Consider the following 24,002-nt stretch of genomic DNA (forward strand, 5'->3'; position numbering starts at 1 on the left):
GTGTAGCCTCCTCTTTCCCGGCAGTTGGAAGCTTGCATTCTTGGTTGACCACTCTCCTGGGTTTTCGTGAAAATCCAGAGATAAGTTCTCTTCTAGACGGCATGGATCATCTCTGTATGTGCTGACCACTTGTTTGGATTAAAATCTGCCCATTCTTAAAGGCTGGGCCTAAATTTCCAAAACTTTTATTTTTGATCATTTATTTTTTCCCAAAACTTAAAAAACAAAAACCCTTCAGACCAAGCTAGACAGTGAGCAGGCGCGCCTTCCTTGTAAGTCAAATAATTATCAAGTAGGAGGTAAAGCAGTGTAGGTTGGTCACTATCTCAGGTTCCCATTGGAGAAATCAGAGCATGAATCTGGATTTTTTTTCTGAGAGCTAGTTTCCCGTTTGTAAAATAAGGAAAAAAATAGTATTTCAGTTGCACAGAGTATGAGGGCTGAATGAGGTAATGTATGGGAAGTGATGGGCTCAAAATGTAAGAGGTCATCAAAGTGATAGCCATGCTGATTGCCAGACATACTTGGAAAGTAATCACAAACTTCTTAATAACCTGAATTTGTCTCTTATGGGTTAAATGAGAGGTTTGGACAAATCTTCCAGTGGGTCTTTGTTTGTTTTTAAGCAGGCTCCACGCCCAACATGGGGTTTGAACTCATGACCCTGATCGAGTCTTTTGCTCTACTGACTGAGCCAGCCAGGCACCCCAAGGTAGGTCCCTCTTTTGGTCTAAACTTTTGAGTTCCTGCTTGACTTGCCGGATTTCCTCCCTCCCCTGTAGTATAATGCATTGTACTCGCCTGTAGTACAATGCAGCACTGGATTGGAAACCAAAAGCCTAGGTTCTGGTTCTCCTCCCTTAAAGAGACACTTTTTTTTTTTTTTTTTTTTTTAAGATTTTGTTTGACAGCATGCACAAGCAGGAGGAACAGGAGAGAGAGAGAGAGAGAGAGAGAGAAGAGAGAGAAGCTGGCTCCCTGTTGAGCAGGGAGCCTGATCCGGGGCTCCATCCCAGGACTCTGGGATCATGACCTGAGCCAAAGGCAGATGGTCAACCAACTTAGCCACCCAGACGTGCCTAAAAAGACACTTCTCCCTTGGGACGCCTGGGTGGCTCAGTCGGTTAAACTGCTGCCTTCGGCTCGGGTCATGATCCCAGGATCCTGGGATTAAATCCCATGTGGGGCTCCTTGCTCAGCGGGGAGCCTGCTTCTCTCTCTCTGCCTCCACCTGCTTGTGCTTTCTTGATTTCTCTCTCTCTCTCTCTAACAAATAAATAAACAAAATCTTTAAAAAAAAAAAAAAAAAAAGACACTTCTCCCCTAAGAGACACATCTGGGCCACTTATGTTCTTTTTCTTTTTTTAATTTTTTTTTTCATTTATACTTTTGAGCCCAGTTTCCTCATCTGTAAATGGGGTTAACCTATTTAAGTTGTTGTGAAGGTTGAAACAAGATAATTTTAAGAATGTTGTACTTGGTAGGGGCGTCAGGCTGGCTCAGGAAGTACAGCATGGGACCTTTGATCTCAGGGTTGAGTTTGAGCCCCACATTAAGTGTGGAGATTACTTAAAAAAATAGGATCTTTGGGGCACCTGGGTGGCTCAGTGGGTTAAGCCTCTGCCTTTGGCTCAGGTCATGGTCTCAGGGTCCTGGGATCGAGCCCCACATTGGGCTCCCTGCTCAGCAGGGAGCCTGCTTTCCCCCTCTCTCTGCCTGCCTCTCTGCCTACTTGTGATCTCTCTCTCTGTCAAATAAACAAAATATTTTTTAAATAAATAAATAAATAAATAAATAAAATCTTTAATAAAAAGATTATGGGGTGCCTGGGTGGCTTAGTTGTTAAGTGTCTGCCTTTGGCTCAGGTCATGATCCCAGCGTCCTGGGATTGAGCCTGCACTGGGCTCCCTGCTCAGCGGGAGCCTGCTTCCCTCTCTCTCTCTGCCTGTCTCTCTGCCTACTTGTGATCTCTGTCTATCAAATAAATAAAATAAAATCTTAAAAAAAAAAAAAGTTGTACTTGGTAAGCTAAAGCTTTCTATTAGAGCTGCCCCATCCTGGCTGCACATCAGAATAACCTAGAACCTTTTAAGGAATACAAATGAATGCCAGCCCTATCTGAGATATACTGAACTGGAATTTCAGTTGGGGGAGGCAGGGCGGGTAGAATCTAACCATGGATATCTCTAAGAACCTAAACAGGTCACATGTGGCTTGGGCTGAGAACCTTTGCTTCAAATGTAAGAGATCAGTCCCAGGGAACCCTTTTAATCTAATGATTTGTAAAGAAGAATAAATTATGTAAAGCATATCTGATTAAGGCCATAGGCAAGGCCTATTTGGCACATTGTATTTTAAAGTAAAATTTGGCACTTGGGTGGCTCAGTGGGTTGGGCCTCTGCCTTCGGCTCTGGTCATGATCCCGGACTGCTGGGATCGAGTCCCGCATCTGGCTCTCTGCTCGGCGGGGAGCCTGCTTCCCTCTCTCTCTCTGCCTGCATCTCTGTCTACTTGTGATTGCTCTCTCTCTCTGTTCAAATAAATAAATAAAATCTTTAAAAAAAAAAAAAAGAGTAAAATTGCCAGGGGTATCTGGCTGGCTCAGTTGGTGGGCCTGTGACTCTGGATCTCTGGGTTGGGAGTTCAAGCCCCACATACAGCTTCCTTAAAAATAAAATAGGGGTGCCTTTGTGGCTCAGGTCATAACCCCCGGGTCCTGGGATGGAGCCCTGCATCGGACTCCCTGCTTAGCAGGGAGTCTGCTTGTCCCTCTTCCTCTGTTCCTCCCCCTGCTCATGCTCTCTCTCTAATAAATAAAAGCTTTTAAAAAATAAAAAAGAATCCTGCCTTAAGTAAAATTGCCAGAAATTTCCCGAATAACAAGCCTTCCTATTGACTTGTTCATGTCTGTAATAGTTTTGACTAAAATCACTGTACTCCACTTTTTTCTCCAAGTCAGAGATTTGGGATAAAACACATGACACATAGCTTTGCTATAATGACCTCCGCACCAGATGACCAACTCCATTGAAAACGGGACGTTAATAAAATTACAGTCTGTTTGGGGCGCCTGGGTGGCTCAGTGCATTAAAGCCTGTGCCTTCGGCTCAGGTCATGATCCCAGGGTCCTGGGATCGAGCCCCGCATGAGCCTGCTTCCCTTCCTCTCTCTCTGCCTGCCTCTCTGCCTACTTGTGATCTCTGTCTGTCAAATAAATAAAATCCTTAAAAAAAAATTACAGTCTGTTCAAAAGATCAACACAGATCAGATCAGTGTCAAAAGATTGAAAAGGATGGCTGTTCTCAAAATCATGAAGGCCCATCGTTGATTTGTAAAATTCATATTGAGGACTCTAAGTCAATACAAAATTTGTTCTGAACCCTTAAGTTGACCTAAAAACCTAATGACATAGTAGATGAATTCTTTTTTTTTTAAAGATTTTATTTATTTATTTGACAGAGAGAGATCACAAGTAGGCAAAGAGGCAGGCAGAGAGAGAGGGGAAAGCAGGCTCCCCGCCGAGCAGAGAGCCCGACGCGGGGGCTGATCCCAGGACTCTGGGATCATGACCTGAGCCGAAGGCAGAGGCCCAACCCACTGAGCCACCCAGGTGCCCTAGTAGATGAATTCTTATGACAAGGAATGGTCCAACAGCTATTTCATGACTATAAGCAATGTTTTTCAAACATTTATGAAGCAGAATCCAAATATATAAAATAGATGAACAGACTAGCTGTGATTGAAACTGAGCAGAGGGTCCGAAATCCTGGCCCCTTCCGCTTCTCCATCCCTGGCTGGCCTTCTCTCCACTGTCCTCTTTTTGCACAACCCCATGGTTCCATGCAATTTCAAAACCACCGCCCTATATGTATGTTCCATTTTCACCTGCTTTTTAAACACAGTGAAGGGGGGGGCATGAGCAGTTAGCCATACGCTGCATAATTTCTCATATCTTAAGCAGTCAGTGCCCCCTGATTTCACTTAGTCCCATGCCGCCACTTCCCTACTATCTTCCAAGTACTAGTCTTTCATCTGTAATTCAATTCAGAAAGCCTAGTAATCAGCGTTCCAAAAAGGTTTTTGTAAACCCAGTATTCTCAGAATTTCCTCAGAACACAATCTATTGTTCTGAAGCAGGTGGCAAGAAATTACTATTTAAAAGATGTCAAAAAATGTTTAAAGCCCTAATAATTTTCCATTAACATGGACATAAATCCTGTTGGTTTTTAAATTTGGTACTGGGTATGTGGAGAGTTTTATTCAAGAATGCAATGTACAACTTACTCAGAATAGAATAATCTGGAAGTCGTTCTTCACCACTTGAAGCCTACTAAGGTAATAACTAAATTTAAATGAAACACAAAAAGATGTATTGACATAGCATCTCTTAGCTCTCAAGCATGTTCTTTGCCTTGAACATTACCAACTTTGTTCTGAATCCATTTCAACCTGCCCCAATTTATTCCAGAATGCCAGAGGAAATGGGCAATCTCCAGCACCTTATTATTGGGATTTACTCTACCGAGATTATGCAATCAAGTTTGAACCAATTTCTTAGATTAGTGTCTCACACTCTGATCCAAAACACACATACTGGGCTGAACCCATATGAAATTGCAGACATTGGACTATTTCTGACCTACAAGAACAGTAATTGTTTTTGTTCAACCATACTTTAATGCATTTTCTTTGTTTTGTTAAATAATCTCTATGCCCAATGTAAGGCTTGAACTCATGACCCTGAGGTCAAGAGTTGCATGCGCCACAGGCTGAGCCAGCCAGGTGCCCCAACACATTTTCTTCCCATTTTCTATTCCTCCTATTGTTAAAAAGAATGTGCTGCTCTTGTGCCTTTGAACTTCATGAAGTAACTGAATTAATGACTCATTGACAAGTATTTCTAACCAGCTTTTCAACCCCAGGATTCCAGGGTGCCCCATGTTGCTTCTGTGTGACTTAGCCATACATATTTACACATACATTCTGTATCCATCACTCTTAAAGCCAAATTTAGTATGCATCTGTCCATTCTTTTCTTAGCTGTATCCTCACACACACAAAGGCAGATTAATGTCACAGAGAGACAACTGAAGGCATTTATTTTCTCTTGAAACTCATTTGCCATAAAACAAACCAACCACCTGAGATATGGAAAATGGTGGTCATGTTTTGCCTTCTCTTTGTCAAAGGTAAACAAAATGACACATACTCCCTACTAGATCTGACATGCCACTCTCCCATCCTTTTTAATCACTGGGTTGTGGAGGGACAGCGTGATTCCTATCTCCTCATCTTTTCCCCTTCTCTCAGACTGACCTGAATAAAATGATGTGGATTAAGTTCGTTCGCTTTCCCCAATCCCAAGCTAATATTTCTTTATATTTTTTTTAAGACTTTATTTATTTATTTGACAGATAGAGATCACAAGTAGGCAGAGAGGCAGGCAGAGAGAGAGAGAGAGAGGAAGAAGCAGGCTCCATGCAGAGCAGAGAGCCCAATGTGGGGCTCGATCCCAGGACCCTGGGATCATGATCCTAGCCGAAGGCAGAGGCTTAACCCACTGAGCCACCCAGGCGCCCCTAATATTTCTTTATTTAATAAGCAAGCAAAAAACTCCCCTAACCCATCTGTCCTGCTCTCCTAGAGATGAATTTGGCCTCCTTTGCAAAAATAATTGCTAAAATTACAAACATCAAATAATTTTAAACAGCATGCCCTGAAAAATGTGAGAAAATTCTTCCCTTAATATTGCAAATTCTGTAACTTGTGGCAAAGTTAGCCATATAATATGCCTTAAAATACGAACTGCAAAGAAAGCAAACATTACACAACAATTCTGAGACTTTAAACGGTTTCATAAAGGCCCCAGGGGTATAGGAAATCCTAAAATGAGCTCATAGTCACATGTCACTGCTTACAGGGAAATCACACTCCACATTCCAAATAGATTAAATTCCTAACCTGTTTATATGCTCTATTCTAATTATGTTCCACTCTGAGGGACTCTCTTCATTAGCTAACTAGCCACTTTACAGACTTAAATCTCCAAAAAGCACCTGTGTATGCCACTACATGGAGGGCCAGCCCTCAGATCACCACCTACATAATGAGAATGCCCGAAGCATGTTGTGGCTAGGTCTTTTGGTTTTTAGAATATTAGAGAATCATTAAAATCCTGAGGACTGTTTTTCCTTAAAGATTCATTAGGGCACAATTTAGCATTAAACATTTTTTTAAAAACGTAACAAGATGAAGATTATATTGTTTCAGAAGTGAACAGAAAATTCTTGGCCTTTTTATGTTAAGTACAAGGCCTGGGCACAGATCACAGAATTCTGATGAAGCCTCAGCATCCTATGGCAGAGCCTTTACCGCACGCTGAAAATAATAACTTTTGTTTAAAGAGTTCGTGGGAGGCACTGTGCTAGGCGGCTGAAACATTTATTATCTCATGTAATCTTCACCATCCATTAGGTGCTTATTAACTTTTTTTTTCTTAAGATTTTATTTATTTGACAGATCACAAGTAGGCAGAGAGACAGGCAGAGAGAGGGGGAAACAGGCTCCCTGCTGAGCAGAGAGCCAGACGTGAGGCTCGATCCCAGGACCCTGACATCATGACCTGGCCCAAAGGCAGATGCTTAACCCAGAGTCACCCAGGTGTCCCTGCTTATTAACTCTTAAGAGTTGTGATGATGCCTCCCAGAATTGCTTCTTATTCCATTGCTGTGAAAATACATGTCTAGGGGTAGGACTCAGGCATTGGTATGATTTTAACAGCTCACCAGGGGATTCTAATGCAAAACCACAATCCGGAATCACTGTTAGTCACATTTAAAAGCAGCAGTATCTGAACTCAAAAATAACCCGAACCAGCACAGCTGGCCCTCTCCAATACACCCTAACGCCTACAAGGGCCCCAACAGGCTTCCCTCCTGTCCGGGGACTCCACTTCCCACCGACCTCCTGCTGGCACAATCTCCTACAGCTCTACACACTCTGACCAAAGTCTACCATTTCTCCTCTATGCTGCTACTCGCCACCTTCCCTTCTGTATCATCCCTTTCTGGGAGAATATAAACCAGGTGTTAGAATGCAACTAATGAATCACTGAACACTACGCCAAAAACTAATGATGTACTGTATGTTGGTTATTCGAATTTAAATAAATAAGAAAATAAACTGATCATCAGGTTACAGTAATTTCCACAAAAACATGAACAAGCAAAAAAAAATGAACCAACTTCACACTCCTATTTCTGAAAAGTTGCTAGTACCTTCTGTTTTGGCCTCAAACAGTGTGGATGAATAGGAGGGGTGCTTCAGAAGAAAAATTCTCTCATTTCCCTGTACAGAACTGTGTTCATTTAGACACTATTTCCTACTTTCAGGATATAAATATGGGGATATTAATGTGAGCGCAGCCAGAAAGAGTTCAGTTAAATTGTTCCAACAATTAATCAAAATGGCAGTATAACTCCCATCATTTGAACCTCCCCACCAAAGGTAAAAAAATTAAAATGCAAAGATTACTTCTAGTATTTTCAACAATTCACTTATTTTCAAAGTGTTCTTTAAAAAGCACTCCTGGGGCGCCTGGGTGGCTCAGTGGGTTAAAGCCTCTGCCTTCGGCTTGGGTCATGATCCCAGAGTCCTGGGATCGAGTCCCACGTCAGGCTCTCTGCTCAGCAGGGAATGGGCTTCCCCCCCCCCCTCTGCCTGCTCCTCTGCCTACTTGTGATCTGTCTCACTGTCAAATAAATAAAATCTTAAAAATAAATAAATAAATAATAAAAAATAAAAAGCACTCCTCAGGGGCCCCTGGGTGGCTCAGTGGATTAAGTTTCTGCCTTCAGCTCATGATCTCAGGGTCCCAGGATCAAGCCCCGCATCGGGCTCTCTGCCCAGCAGGGAGCCTGCGTCCCCCTCTCTCTCTCTGCCTGCCTCTCTGCCTACTTGTGATCTCTGTCAAATAAATAAATAAAATCTTAAAAAAAGAAAAGAAAGAAAGAAAAGAAAAAAAAAAAAGAGCGCTCCTCAGGGATGCCTGGCTGGCTCAGTTGGGAGACAGGGCAATTCTTGATCTTGGGGCCATGAGTTCAGGCCCCACACTGGGTAGAGATTACAAACACACACACACACACACACCCCTTAAAAAAAAAAAAAAAAAGCTCCATAAGTTTTTGCATAGAAAAATCTGTCTTTATGGTAACAAGGTATGTGAAAAGGGAACAATGAAGAATAGTTAAGAACAGTGGTAGTTATACACTGATGCAACTATTAATAAGCTACAACACACCATATTTTCAAACAGTGCCTTTTCCATGCTTTCCCCTCTGGCTTTTAAAATTCTAACAGGTTTTCCTACTATAAAGTTTATATTCCCCCCCCATATGGCAAAAGCTCAGACATTAATCAGTAAATTCCTAATTAAACAAGAACGCAATTCAAGACCCTTTATATAATAAAGTTCCCGGGCTTGAATTTCAATCCTAATTTTTAATTTTTAGGGCACCACCAAAGTCCACCATTCAACAGTACCTAGTGCAACAACTCAAGAGACATGCACTTACCTGATCTAAGATTTCTTGGGTGGTAGCCTTCCCACACAGGTGCACAATACAAATTGTAAACGGAGGTTGGTAACACTATACATACAGGAAAATAAAAGTTGTTGGTTCGAGATTAACTCATATATACAGAGCGAAAGAACTATGGAATAGGGGAGCCTGGTTGGCTGTCAGAAAAGCATGCGATGCTTGATCCTGAGGTCATGAGTTCGAGCCCCACACAGGGTGGAGAGATTACTTCAATGGAGAAAACTTGAAATGAAAAAAATGAAAAAACCTGCAGAACACATGCTGTCTAGGGAAGCTCGTTCACCATAAAAATAAATGTTAAAAAAAAAAAAAAAAAAAAGACCATACTGCAACAGTGGTAGAGTGAACTAAGTGAATGACAAGGCATGATAGGACATGGGGACTCGATCCCAAAAGGCCACATTGGTGAATAGGAGGGGTGGGAATTCAGTTTCTTGAGAACCAACACAGAAGAACCGAATTAACAGGCATTAGACCTGTTCCCTAGTCCTAGTTTCACAATCATCTAGCTCCGTGACAAGTAACAACCCTCAGGGCCTCAGCTTCCTTATCTCTAAAACAGGGGTTAGAGTTAGGTAATCTGTCTTTCCAGCTCTAAGATTCTATCTACTGGTTCTAAAGCTGTTACCCTTCCTCATACATTTGGGTTTAAAAACTGTGGTGTCCCGCACATTTAGGGCTCTTAGAATGGATATATGTGGATAAATATTTACTGTCCTTCAACATCCTCAAGGAACAAAGACTCTATTTTGGGTTAGGGAATATTTATTCATCAAAGGAGGCTAGCATGTTTTGTTTTGTTTGTTTTTTTTAAAGATTTTATTTATTTATTTGACAGACAAAGATCACAAGTAGGCAGAGAGGCAGGCAGAGAGAGGAGGAAGCAGGCTCCCCGCTGAGCAGAGAGCCCGATGCAGGGCTCATCCCAGGACCCTGGGATCATGACCTGAGCCGAAAGCAGAGGCTTTAACCCACTGGGCCACCCAGGCGCCCCGGAGGCTAGCATGTTTAAGTGATTTATTGGCAGTTAGCAAACTCAGAACTTTCTCTTAGCTGTATGTACTAACCCATTCTGCCAGGTAGTGGTTACAGAAAAGAATACTTGGGAATAAATCCACATTATGACCCAAATTTTTTTTTTGCTAGTAAAGTTGCAAATTTGGAACTGCCTAAGCTTTTTAAACAAAGAGGCTGAAACATTAGTTGCTAGTCACTTATAAACTTTGTTACTCTTTGTTTTGTATCAGTCTGTAGGGAATGCAATGTAGCTTTATGTCTTCCTTGAAATGTTACTTCTAGTAGGCCTACTCATTTCATGTTTTTTTTCTAAGCTTCTCAATATTCTTCAGAATAAAGAAAACAGCTCATTTTAAACAAGAAGTTTATTTAAACAACAAGACGCTTGACTTGAAGGGAAAACTATCTAGGATTCATTTCTTTTAGAGTAATTTATCCCTACTTAAAGACAGATTGCCCTACATGTAACAGCTACGTACAAAAAAGTTATAAAATTGTCCTTGGTTTTACAATGATAAATGAAAAACATTAAAATTCTCCAATCGAACAAGGTATGCAAGGATTTTTATGTTGTTCTTTTTTTTGTTAAACAGTGAGAGCAAAATAACTTACTGGAATATAAAGATAAGAGCTGACTGAGCATGCCACTAATGGAGAGAGGGGGTATTTTCACAGAAGCAGTATTTTCCCCCATCCCATCTCCATTTGATGTCGATCAAAACATACCATTGGCCATTTAGTTAAAAAAAAAATGCAATATGCTTGTGCACATACACAGTTACTTTATGTACAATAAAGGAATGGGGAAGGGGAAAATGAAAGAATAGAGAAAACTATACTGTAGTAGTCAGGATGTGGTGGAACCAAATTGCGGCTTTCTAATTGAGAATGTCTTCTTGGTCTGGAGGAACAGAGTTCTGGAGTAAAGTAGCAGGTTCCCTTTTTAGTAGACACCTCCTGTCTGCTGCTGGAACACATCAATTGTATCTTCATCCTCCATTTCCAACTGGCATATGAGAGAAGAAAAACAAATGGAAGGCCACTGATTATCAGCTCTTAAGATCTGTAACTCTAGGACTTAAGTACCCCCCCCAAACTGCACAAGTTCCACCCAAATCCAGTGTTCGTTACTGTAGACATTCTACAGCTTCATGTAGCATCAGTCTTCGGTTTAAGTTAATTTTTCACTTGGTCTTCCTTATATGAAGATTACAGAAAGCTTAGTTTTTTTTTTTTAAGATTTTATTTATTTGACAGACAGAGATCACAAGTAGGCGGAGAGGCAGGCAGAGAGAGAGGGGAGGCAGGCTCCCTGGTAAGTAGAGAGTCCGATGCGGGGCTCGATCCCAGGACTCTGGGATCATGACCTGAGCCGAAGACAGAGGCTTTAACCCACTGAGCCACCCAGGCGCCCCGAAAGCTTAGTTTTTAAGTGAAAAAGCTTTGGAGTGCCTGGGTGGCTTAGTCGCTTAAGCATCTGCCTTTGGCTCAGGTCATGATCCCAGGGTCCTAGGATCAAGCCCCGCATTGGGCTCCTGCTCACCAGAGTCTGCTTCTCCCTCTTCTTCTGCCCCTCCTCCCTGCTTGTGTGTTCTCTAATAAATAAAATCTTAAAAAAATAAGAATTTTAAGTGAAAAAGCTGAATATGTCCATGAGTTAATTGCCTCACTTTAACTTATTGAAAATAAAAATGTTATTGGGGGGGGTGGCCTGGGTGGCTCAGTGGGTTAAAGCCTCTGCCTTTGGCTCAGGTCATGATCCCAGGGTCCCGGGATCGAGCCCCGCATGGGGTTCTCTGCTCAGCGGAGAGCCTCCCCCAGCCCCACCTGCCTCTGTCTACTTGTGATCTCTGTCTGTCAAATAAATAAATAAAATCTTAAAAAAAAAAAAAAAGTTATAGGGGCGCCTGGGTGGCTCAGTGGGTTAAAGCCTCTGCCTTTGGTTCAGGTCATGATCTCAGGGTCCTGGAATCAAGCCCTGCTCAGCAGGGAGCTGGCTTCCCCCCCACCCCCGCCCATTGTCTGCATGCCTCTCTGCCTACTTGTGATCTCTGTCAAGTAAATAAATAAAATCTTTTTTAAAAAGTTATAAAAATGGTGAAGTAATTCATTGTGATAAAAATAAATGATATACAAACAAAATAAATGAAAATAAAAATGACACATGTAAAGGATCTCACTGCAATGTTGTTTAGATGAGCAAAAGCCTGGAAATTTAAACTAAATATAAAAAACTCAAAAGAAATGTGGTACACTCTTAACATGAAACACCACACAGATTTACATGTGTAGAAATGGAACTATCCCTAAGATGGAACTATCCCTAAGATACAATATTAGACTAAAAACAAATTTAAAAACTAGGTAGCAGAGTGCCTGGGTAGCTCAGTCAGCTGGGCACCTGACACTTGATTTCAACTTGTGTCATGATCTCAGGGTTGTGAGATCCAACCCTGAGCCGGGCTCTGGGCGCAGTGCAGGGTCTGCCTGGGGATCCTCTCTCTGCCTCTTCCTTTCCCCCTTCCCTCTGCTCACACTCAATCAAATCTTAAAACAAACAAACAAAAAAAAAACGACACAGAAAAATTGGTTATAGTATGACTATATTTGTATTTCTAAAAGAGTGTGTGTGTACGCGCACACACAGAGCACGGCAGTTAGCTCTGTGCAGTAAGGGAGGGGATACATGTAAGGACAGACTTACTAAAAAAGTACTTTAAATTTTAAACTGCTACTCACAAACCAAGTTTACAAGGCTCACTACCCATACACAAAACAACCATCCTTTCTACCAGAATAGCAAAATCTTGGTACATACAGCAGTGCTGTAAAATAAATAACCTTTACAACAGTTTATTATGCTGATAATTACCCTCAAAAAAAAATACGTTTTGGGGTGCCTGGGTGGCTCAATGGGTTAAGCCTCTGCCTTCAGCTCAGGTCATGGTCTCAGGGTCCTGGCATGGAGCCCCACATCGGGCTCTCTGCTCAGCAGGGAGCCTGCTTCCCCCCCCCCCCCGCCCCGTGCCTACTTGTGATCTCTGTCTGTTAAAGAAATAAAATCTTTAAAAATATATATATATTCTAAAACTGGTAATTTGGGAAGAAAAAAACAAAACACAAAACAAGAACCCTGGGTACCTAAAGACAAAAACGGAATCATTTCTAACAAAGTTCAAATACACTAGAAGTAGGACCATAGCATTAAAATGTTAATGACTTGGGCACCTGGGTGGCTCTGTGGGTTTCGTCTCTGCCTGGATCCCAGGCTCCCGGGATCCAGGCCCACATCAGGCTCCCTGCTCAGCAGGAAGACTGCTTCCTCTCCTACTCCCCCTGCCTGTGTTCCCTCTCTCACTATGTCTCTCTCTGTCAAATAAATAAATAAAATCTTTAAAATAAAATAAAATGTTAATGACTAAGTCTCAATTCCCTCTTTTGTAAAATGAAATAGCATTCAGTTATGAGAATTAAATGAGTCGAAGAGAATATTTAACAGAATGGTGGACACATAATTACATTACTATTAAAACTGGTCATTAATGGGGCTCCTCGGTGGCTCAGTGGGTTAAAGCCTCCGCCTTCGGCTCAGGTCATGATCCCAGGGCCCCGTATCAGGGCTGCCCCGCATCAGCAGGGAGCCTGCTTCCACCTCCCTCTCTGCCTACTTGTGATCTCTGTCAAATAAATAAATAAAATCTTAAAAAAAAAAAAACCAAAACTGATCATTAAGATATTCTTTTTTTTTTTTTTTAAAGATTCTATTTATTTAGTTGGCACAGAGAGAGATCACAAGTAGGCGGAGAGGTAGGCAGAGAAGAGACCCAGAAGCAGGCCCCCCGCTGAGCAGAGAGCCCAACGCAGGGCTGGATCTAGGACCCTGAGACCATGACCCGAGCTGAAGGCAGACGCTTAACCCACTGAGCCACCCAGGCACCACAAGATATTCTATTTTTATAATTCTACTATTTAGTAAACATTGGGAGAATAATTCTAAAATGAAATCAGTTTCATTCTAGAGTAAATTCAATTTCAAATACTCAAAGGAGTTCGGTCCACTTTCAATGTAAAATTTCATAATGCAGCTCCAAACAAATCCTCCTCACAGTTTAATATTCGCAGCCAGTAATGTAGAGACCAGAACTTGTTTTTGGTGGCAGATAAGAGCATCAAAAGACAGCAAATGCATTCTAAACATCCGAGTTTAGTGTAAATAGGTTTTTATTCTTTTTAAACCATCAAAACATGTCTTCAGCCTATCTACTGAAATAAAACCCCAGGGATGTTACATTTTACAGTGAAACTTGAAATGCCTTCGAAGGATAGAAGTCTTTCCTGTCTCTCACTCACCAAGAGAATTTCAGCTCCTCCTTGTGGCTATCTACTGTAACTGCTTCTTAGAGACTCACCATGGGAAATCACTTCAAAACATTCTTCCCTCAATTACAACCCAGACATTTCAAATTTTTAAAACACAACCAGAACAGGCTGCTTCACTCATACCATATTTATTACTTTCTAGTTTTTATGGGCTGATAAAACATTTGAAAGTAAACAGGCTTCAATTTAAACTTCTATCAAAATATTCTTTCCCCCAAACTAAGTCTTGAGTGGAATTTCAGAGGGTAAAAAGAAACAAATATGAAGAGCTTTTGCCACAGAAGACCACCCAGCTGATCCCTTGCAAAGTGACTCGTAAAGAGATTAAGGGAGGGGCGCCTAGGTTCCTCAGTCGTTAAGCAACTGCCTTCGGCTCAAATAAATAAATAAAATCTTTAAAAAAATTTAAAAATAGATTAAGGGATCGGACAGCATCACCTTTTGCAGAAGGCTTTGGAAAGTCACCTATTATCAAAAACCCTACTGATCAAGCTAAACCATCGAGAGACTTCAAGTTAGAGCCCCCAAGGTCCCTTTAGTTCCCAAGGGCTGGTGAAAGAGAAGTCAGCATGAGAAGTGAAAATGCTCAGGGTCTACAGCCAACCAATCACCTGTTGGGAACCTGGAGCACGATCAAGAGCTGTGGCGACAAAAACAGCATTCTGGAGTATTGTCTCCAAATAGTGCTGGCAATGGGAAAGAACAGACTAAATTAACTAAATGACCTGTCAGCTTTACAAAATAGTAACTGGATATTTAAAAAAATTAGTATTTCTTGAAGAAATACTAATATTCATGATATTTTAGTTTTGCACTCTGGTGAGTAACTGTATTCCAATGTCTAAAAGTCTACAAATAAAAACAAGGCTGCTGAGCAAATCACAAAACACACTGACTTTTCTAGTTAGCACAGAGATTTTTTACCTGTGCAGGTGTGTCTGTTTCATTGATTGGCTGCCCATCAAATCGGAATCTGATCTGCCTCATTGACAAACCCTGCAAGAGAGTTTAAAAGCAGTTAAGAATGCAAAGAAACAGTAAGAACTAAAATTACATGCATATTTAGCCATAAATATATTAAAAGAGAAACCTAAATAAATGATCATCAACATGTTCACATTTCTATGTGGGTAAAAAGATTTGGCATGATTTTCACGTTCTCTGAACTACGTCTGAACTTCTTAGGAAGAATGATTTTTTTTTTTTTTAAGATTTTATTTATTTAATTGAGAGAGGGAACAAGCTGGGGGAGGAGCAGAGGGAGAGAGAGAAGCACACTCCCCGCTGAGCCGGGAGGCTGAATCTTTGGAGTTCTTCCAGATTCCAGGACCATGACCTAAGCCAAAGGCAGACACATAAATGACTAACCTACCTGGGCGCCTGAAAAATGATCAAAAGGTCTTTTTTAGGGGTACCCAGATGGCTCAGTTGGTTAAGCAGCCAACTCTTGATTTTGACTCAGGTCATGACCTACTTGAGATTCTCTCCCTCTCCTTTTACCTGTCCCCAACTTACTCTTTCACTCTCTCAAATAAATCTTAAAAAAAAAAAAAAAAAAAAAAAGGGTTGTTTTAAAAAAGGTGTATTACTTTGATATCTTTAATATCACAGCTACTCCAAGTTTGAACAGATCATAGCTTGAGTCAAACTGCATTTGAATGAGTTAGAAAAATACTGAAATTCATTTTTTTTAAGATTTTATTTACTTGACAAAGATCACAAGTAGGCAGAGAGAAAGCAGGAAGCAGGCTCCCTGCTGAGCAGAGAGCCCAATGCAGGGCTTGATCCCAGGACCCTGAGACCATGACCTGAGCCGAAGGCAGAGGCTTTTAACCCACTGAGCCAACCAGACGCCCCAACATACTGAAATTTAAAGTAACATATATGCACAGCAACATTCAACATTGCATAAAGAGCTCTCAAAAAGGGAAAAAAACCCCACCCTTAATAATGAAAACTGGAAGTCACCTAAATGTAACAATTAAAATTTTGCCTTAGAGCTACTTAAACTTCAGATGCCTGGGTGGCTCAGTTGGTTGAGCGACTGCCTTTGGCTCAGGTCATGATCCTGCAGGCGCAGGATCAAGTCCCACATCGGGCTCCCTGCTCAACAGGGAGTCTGCTTCTCCCTCTGACCCTGCCCCTTCTCATGCTCTCTCTCTCAAATAAATAAAATCTTAAAAAAGGGAAGAAAAGCTACTTAACCTTCATTTCTATTCAAACAATTCCTATCACCAAGCAAGAGTAACCAAGCACAATGTTAGGCACGCCACAAGAATTCAACCCTTGGGTAATCAACATTTCCACCATTACTGTCCTAAAACCATTCATAAGCATGTAAGCTTAAAAATGTGGAATACCTCAAAAGAACCACCTGCTTTTAAAAATCCCTTCTTAGTACTTACCCAGACCAGCAATGATTATTTGTCAACCTCTCACTGAAAAGTAAGCTCCAGGAGGGACAAGAACCACTGTCTGTCTTGGTTACATACTGCACTCCTTGCACATAGTAGGTGCTAATGGATACGTTACTGATGGAATAAAACGGATGAAAAGGAGTCCCTACCTTACAATGCTTCATTTTATTTAAAATAAATCAATTTAAAATAAATCTAAAGCCTACTAAGTTGAGGAGCAGCTTTATTACAAAAAGGGAATTTTAAAATTATGAGTTCAGCTTCAAGAAATTTTTGTATGTATTTGAGGAGATAAATGAGCCTAAGCATGCCCCTTCTGCAAAACAGATTCCAGTGTTTTACTAATCATTACCTACGTGACATAAGGGTGGGGAAAAGGGGAAAGGAGCAAAGCTGGCAACTGCAGCCAAATGAAAACAAGATGGGAAAATAAAGTCTCTCTGGACATTTGCTGTAAATATATTTACTGGAAAAAGAGCTTTTTAGGAAGCACCCTACCAAAAAACAAAACACAAAAAAACAAAAAAAAAACCCACTCCTGTATCATCCTCATATCACAAACTATAACTATTGTTTGTGTAACTATTGTTACACAAATCCCTGCTTCAAGTAAACTGAGTTCCTAGGACTAGAATATTGAAACAAAGTGCTCAATACTTATTTGACTCCTGTATTTCTTTATAAAACATGGATTCATTAAGTCTGTCTTTAAAACTACCCCTAACATCAAGATCGTATTACCTACCTTGAAAACTCTAGCCTGTCACACATACCACTTTCAGACTAGCCTTTGTCTTGAAGAATGCGATTCCCAGACCAGATAGGGGACACAACCTTAATTCATTCCTCATGACATCCAAATTTAATTTGTGATTATGCAAAGCAACCATGAATTAAATGCCAAGCCATTAACTACTAATTACACATTTGCAAACACTCCATTGAAGACCCATTGCTTTAACAAAGTACGAAGCCATATGCTGGTTTCTTCCTCTATGTCCACTAGTAAGGTCCTAACGTCAAAGGCATGGCTGTTCAAAACAAGAAGGGGAAAAAACACAAGGCCAGAACAGGCATCATATTCCTTTATTACCACCTGTTTGCATGCTTTTCCTTATCAATAAAATGTTTTATTTTGCTACAGACTGAATGTCCAAAATTCAGGAGACCTGCCTTTCAGATTCCATAAACCATGTAAATTCAAACAATGAATCTAAAAACCAGTATTTGGGTTCCACTTCTGAGTAAATCTTATCTCTGAGCTTCAGCTTCAGAGTTGTGCCACAGAAGAGCTGTATGAGGGTATCTCTCTGATTCCCTACTTCTTCATTTCACAAAACCCAACAGGACTAAACCAATGAATCACTCTGGGCTCTCTAAAGCCACTTAACATTCCATAAAATCGTTACAGTAAATGCACACTAGAATGGAACAGTATGCCCTCAGCCAAAGAGGGCAAACTCAATTCTACATGTGAACAGAAAATTTATTTACAACCCAACTTCTGGAGGCAGCTTGAATGTTCGCTATCACTTTATAAGCATTTAACTGAACACACTCATATACACGTCAGGTACTGGTTTAAGTTCTAGAGAAGTAGTGAACAAAAAGGCCCTCCGCTTGTGTAGCTTACATTTTAATGGAGAGGCAAATACAGTGATCAATGCAAAAAACAAAAAACAGTGAGAGGACCGAGTGATGGGAGAAGCACTGTGAATTAATCAGAAAAGTCTCCAAAGATAGTAATCAACCAGGAGTGGAATAAAATGGCTAAGGGCTCAGCACTTACCAAGAGAAATCTTATTATGTGAGCTACATGTCATTTTAATTTTTCTAATTGCCACATTAAAATCAGGTAAAATGTTAATGTTTCAAATCAATGTTAAAAATCTTTTTAACATGTAATTGACATTTGAAAAATTAAGATATTTTACTTTTCCCACTATGAGTTTTCAAAATCTGGCACATATTGTACACTTTCCAGCACATGTTAATTTGGACTAGCCATGTTTCAGGAGATGAGCAGTCACACATGGCTTGTTATCTACTGTTCTGAACAGCGCAGGTTTAAATAGAGAACAGAATTTGTTGATGGATTTTATAGAGTTATAAAGCATCATCAAGGATGATCCCAAGGTTTTGACCTCCCAACTAGATATGACATAGTGCTATTTACTGAGTGGGGATACCAGAGAAAAAGATTTCTAGTAGCACAATCAAGAGTCTTTTAATAAATAAATAAAATCTTTTAAAAAAGGGGGGGGGCCCTGGATGGCTCAATGGGTTAAAGCCTGCCTTTGGCTCAGGTCATGATCCCAGGGTCCTGGGATGGAGCCCCGCATCGGGCTCTCTGCTAGTCAGGGAGCCTGCCTTCCCTCTCTCTCTGCCTGCTGTTCTGCCTACTTGTGATATCTCTCTCTCTCTCTCTGTCAAATAAATAAACAAATAATCTTTAAAAGGGAACTAATCTTTCCAAATCTTCCTGAATCTTATTTTCAAATTATATTTGCATTCCAAGTGATATGCAGTGGAATTACATTTTTAATGGATCACCAATGCTTCTTTTCCCCTAGTGCAAATTAAGAGTGGCCCCAAGTTTAGTCAACTTAAACCTAACAACTGAGAAAATTCAAGAAAAACTTTATTTACGTGAGTAATATACTAAATTTTAACATACCAGGAAATCCACCTCATTTTTGATTGACCCACTAACTCAATCCTACAGAACAATTTCTTTTACTTTTAAAAAAATTTTTAATAGAGATTTTATTTATTTGACAGAGACATAGCTAGAGAGGGAACACAAGCAAGGGGAGTGGGAGAGGAGAAGCAGGCTTCCGGAGGAGCAGGAAGTCCGATACGGGGCTCAATCCCAGGACTCTGGGATCATGACCTGAGCCAAAGGCAGATGCTCAACAACTGAGCCACCCAGGTGCTTATAAAGACAATATCCATACGGGATGTACTATGTGTCTTTGTCTTTCTGGTGCACAGTATAATCCCCCACCACATGGTAGGCATCTGATAAGTATCAGGTAAGTAAAAAGTTCCTTTGGGGCCCCTATTGGAAATAAAGAAAGTCTTAAATATGAACTTTTAGGATTAACAGAGGTTATCAAAAGATATGTCTAGTAAAATGCCAATGGTTAAACTAGGTGGTAAGAATATGGGTATTCAATGTAAAGTTTTTTCAACTTTGCTCTACATTTGAGTTTCTATATTAAGTTTTGAAAAATAGGACCTTTTAAAAATGTGTGACGATTTAAAATCTAAAATTTAGTAACAAGATATGCAGAGATATTTGTTGAAAACCACTAAATCTAAGCATGAGTTTCTACTTTGTAAGAAGTGTGCTATGTGAAAGTTCTACAAGATGATTATCTTTTAAAATTCCCCTGTAACCTGAAGGGGCACTAGTGTTCAAATACGGAAGATGCTAGAGCAAAAATTCTTTAGCACAAGTAAGAAGTACATATTTATTAGTTGTTTAAAGGAATTTTACCAAAATTCTTCAAATAAGATACACTGAAAATCATTATCTTTTAAGGAACTATAGGATTAGTTTACATATGAAGCTAAAAGAATCCTATAAGCACAGTATTCTATTACAAATAAATTATGCATAAAACAAAGCTTCAATCTCAAAATGAAGTTTATCTTCAGTTTCCTCCAAATGGCCTTATGCAGGAAGTCCAACAAGTATCAGCTCAAACTCAATCTCCCAACTTCCACAGTTGTTGTTTTTTTCCAACTTCTACAAGGTTTAAGTCTTACTCTATTTTGAGCCTATTTTTAAGGCAATTTGCATTGCAGACAACTTGTTTTAGTCTAAAAGAATGACTTTCCCAACTTTAATGGTATGCATTCAGAGTTGAATAAAAAAAACAAAAACAAAAACACCCAACAACAACAAAACCCTTCTACCAGGTTATTATTACCTGATAAAGGTATCAGAGTTTTTGTTAGACTTGCAAAAGTCATCTTTAAAGCTACCTCTTTATTGTTACAGATTCAACCTCACAAAAGGAAGCTTCTTTGTCTTAAACCCTGCATTCACCTCCCAGCATCTATTCATCTCTACTTCTTCTTCTTGCTGTCCATTTACTAATTTCTGAGTAAAATGCAAATGTCCCTATAACATAGGAATGTTTTTGCCTGACTCAGGAGGTTAAATTTCTTGACCTCTACCATTAGTTAAGAAAATACTACAATTTTACATGCTTTAGGAAAATTGCATGTTGTTAAACTCAGAATTTAATTTTATTTCCAAATTGGTTTAAATGCTCAAAATAAACTGTCCTGACAGGGCACAAATTTTAAATGGATTAACAAAATTAAAAAAGAGCCTGAGATGAAATTTTATCAAGTTCATTCTTATTCTCTTATAAAAGTAGAATCAAGTCCCCTGGGGAACAAATTGCATGTTGTGACTATAATTTAATGAATTCTGGCATAGGACTAGAATCATACAGAATATTAACCAAACCATCCTAAGGGTTTTCATTAAGCATCAACATACCAAGTGTAGGACAGAACTGATATGTGAAGTATATGAATGCATTCATTCAACCAAAGATAATTATATTATGCCAGTCTAGTTTCTATTCTCAAGAAAATTAAGTTTTTCTTAATAAGTTTTATTGGAAGTGCATATGTCAGTTCCTCACCTGTCGTTCACAATAGGCTTTCATTAGTTTACTAAGTGGTGTATGCCTCTTAATCTTAAACTGCACCACAGAACCATCCTGCCCCGCCACCTTCAAATTAATATGATCGTTGTTCTCAGTCTTGACTCCTTCCTGTTGAAAGAAAAATAAAAGTATAATTTGGAAAATGTGAAAAACAAACACCTTTTAAAGTAGCAGCAGCCCAACTTGCTTCAGAAATCAACAGGTTTCTCATTCTGTATGATAAAAGAGTATACAGCTGTTTTCAGCCGCTGAAATCAATCTGAAAGATGGAAAATCCTGGAGCAACGATATTAAATAGCTGTCACAGAAACAGAAAAGCAGACTACATGCAATACCGTCAGCGATGACCATCGATTTTTAAAGATAGGTCCCACTCAATGCACTGAAAGGTATCCCTGTATCTGAATTTTCTAAAATGGCATATTTTACCCCCCCAAAATATGTCATTTCCCTTAAAAAAGATTAAAAATAACCATCTTTTCTCTTTATAAAATACAGAACGCACGGATAAAAATCTAGACCTTGCAATTGAAAACTCATTACAACTGTCTTGTTAAAAAGTTACTAAACTCAGTTTAATAACATATCTCAACTACATTTAAAAAAAACCTAACTGAGGAATATCCCCCGATTCTCTCTGAAGCAGCGGTAATAACTCAGAACCACTATTCCTGTTCGCCTCTATTAGCAGCCTCACTTTTGTTTATTTTCAGTTAAGGGCTCGTATTCTCCCCTCCCCTTTGTTGTCATGGGTCAAATGCCGTTTTCTTCCAAGTCTTCCTCGTAGATTTCCACCCAACCTGAAGTTCGTCAAAATCAAGGGCTGATGGGATTCTGTAGCCCCCAAGTCACTTCAGAAAGGAAGGAGTAGGGGGTGTCACAGAACAAATCCTGCGAAAGTCCCGTGTGCCAGGAAGAAGTGTGAGCCTCAGTCCTCACGGGAAGAGCCTCCCGGTGCCTCAAAACCCGCGTTAAAAAGTTCAGCCCGACCAAGTCTTTTCTGCTCTCCCCTCTGCCTGCAACTTCTCGAAACCGCATGGTCTCGGCAGGTTAGGGGTGATCTGGCACCAACGGAAAAGTCCCTGCCCAGCCCCCTGGGGACCCCGAAGCCGGGAAAGTGGGAAATACTCCCCGGGAATCCCGGAACCCTCGACCCCTCACGACGGCCCGATGGGAAACCCATCGGCAGCCCATTGATTCTCCTCGAGCCCTCGCCAGGCCAGCGCGGCGCGGGGCAGGGGTCCCCAGATGCCCGCAGTCCCCCCTCCCTGAGGGGAAAGCCCGGAGCGGAGGGAACTCCCCGCCACCACGGAGGCGGCAACACCCGCCGCGGCTCCGCGCGGGGTCCGCGGAGGGTGGGGACACCGCGCGCCCTAACGCCCCTCCGCACGCGCTCCCGGCCGGCCCGGCCCGAGGAGCTCCGCTCGCGGCCGGTGGGGCCGCGGGCGTCCGCGATCCGCCCGCCCTACTCGCGCCCGGCGCGCACTCCGAGGCAGCCGGGGGCGGGGGAGGGCGGCGGGGCCTCCTCCGGCGCGGGAGGGAGGAAGAGGGGAGGGAGGAAAATGGCGCGGAGCGCCCGGGCCTGAGCCGCGGCCGGCCCCGTGGGGGGCCCAGGAAGGCGCGGGGAGCCCGCGGCGGGCTCAGGCCGGACCCCGGCCCGCGCCGTGACCCCGACCGCGCGGGGAGCCGAGGGAGCCGGCGCCGAGCTCACCTTGGGCTTTTCGTCGGCCATGGCGAGCGCCGGGGTCTCCTCAGCTGCCGCTTCACAAAAGAGGTACCAGGTCCGCACCGAACGAGCACACAAGCAGCACCAGGAGCGGCAGAAGAAGGAGGCGGCAGCGGTGGAGGAGGGAGAGGGCGCGCGCACGTCGTGCGCTCCCTCCCCCCACCCTGCGTGCGCGAGCACGAGCCGCCGGGCCTTCCCATTGGTTGCCGCCTCGCGGGAGCGCGCAACGCTTACATAACCACCCCCACCCCCCGCCTCGCACCGCCCCGGCCTGGGCCCGGCGCCCGCCAGGCCGGCGGGAAGAGGCGCGGACACGCGCACCCGGCCCGCCGCGGGGGCGCGCCTGGCTCTGGGCGGGGCTGTATTGTCCTCCTTCTGTGGTGGAGCTTAATCAAAATGGCTTCCAGCTGGTCCTCGGTGGGGACGAGGAGGCTTGAGGCCTAGACCTGAAACTCAGGCTGGGGAAGGCAGACTGACTAGAGGAGGAAGGGGGAGCCTAAGTCAAAGCCTTAGCATGAGATTCTGGGGAAAAAACCCTCTTGTTGGTGGCCCAAATGCAGCTTTCTACATGGTTGGAGGAACATCACACTCACTCAGCCTCTCATCCTTTGAATTTTAAAGCTTCAGCCTCGACGCGCTTCCCACCGGGCTCTTGCTTCAGTGCGGTGCCTACTCCTGTCTTGCTGGTAAATCCGTACTTTGCTAGCTGAGGAAAAAATGTTCATCCTACAAACTCCTTACTCATGGCCTGGGTCCCAACCTCCAAGAGGAAGCAGGATCCCTGACAGTGAACCACCCAATATCGACCTTCCAGACCAGTCGGTCTGGTTAAAAAATAGAAGTAGGTCCTTCCTGTCTTAGGAGCAATCCTGACTTCAGGGCTGTGGATTCCTCCCGCTACTCTAGGTAGGTTTTATTATTCTCTTCGTCTTTATGCTTTCTTCCACTCCTTCCTTAGCATAGAAAAAGCCTCTCTCGATTCTGTTTCCTTCTTAAGTTACCAACATATCTCGCTCCATTCTTGGCCAAACATCTTGAAAAACTGTCCATGCCAGCTGCCTCCACTCCCTCACCTCCCACTCACTCCTCAATCCACTGCAGCCTGGTGCTGTCCCTGGAGCTCCCCTAGAACTGCTCTCTGCAAGGTCACCACAGACTTATGTGCGGAATC

At 42.1% G+C, this 24,002-nt stretch overlaps 1 protein-coding gene across 1 annotated transcript; it reads right to left on the minus strand.

Moving 5' to 3' along the window:
- Window positions 1-9,964: 9,964 nt before the first annotated feature.
- On the minus strand, window positions 9,965-22,999 carry SUMO2 (small ubiquitin like modifier 2). Its single transcript, XM_080826192.1, has 4 exons — window positions 22,817-22,999; window positions 21,082-21,213; window positions 14,922-14,993; window positions 9,965-10,623 (listed from the first exon to the last, which is right to left on the minus strand). Exons 1-4 carry the CDS (start codon window positions 22,835-22,837, stop codon window positions 10,561-10,563), a joined length of 288 nt encoding a protein of 95 aa, XP_080682318.1. The 5' UTR covers window positions 22,838-22,999; the 3' UTR covers window positions 9,965-10,560.
- Between the last annotated feature and the right edge of the window lie 1,003 nt (window positions 23,000-24,002).

This window comes from Martes martes (genome assembly GCF_963455335.1).
Source record: "Martes martes genome assembly, chromosome: 16".
In the NCBI taxonomy this organism is placed as follows: Eukaryota; Metazoa; Chordata; class Mammalia; order Carnivora; family Mustelidae; genus Martes; species Martes martes.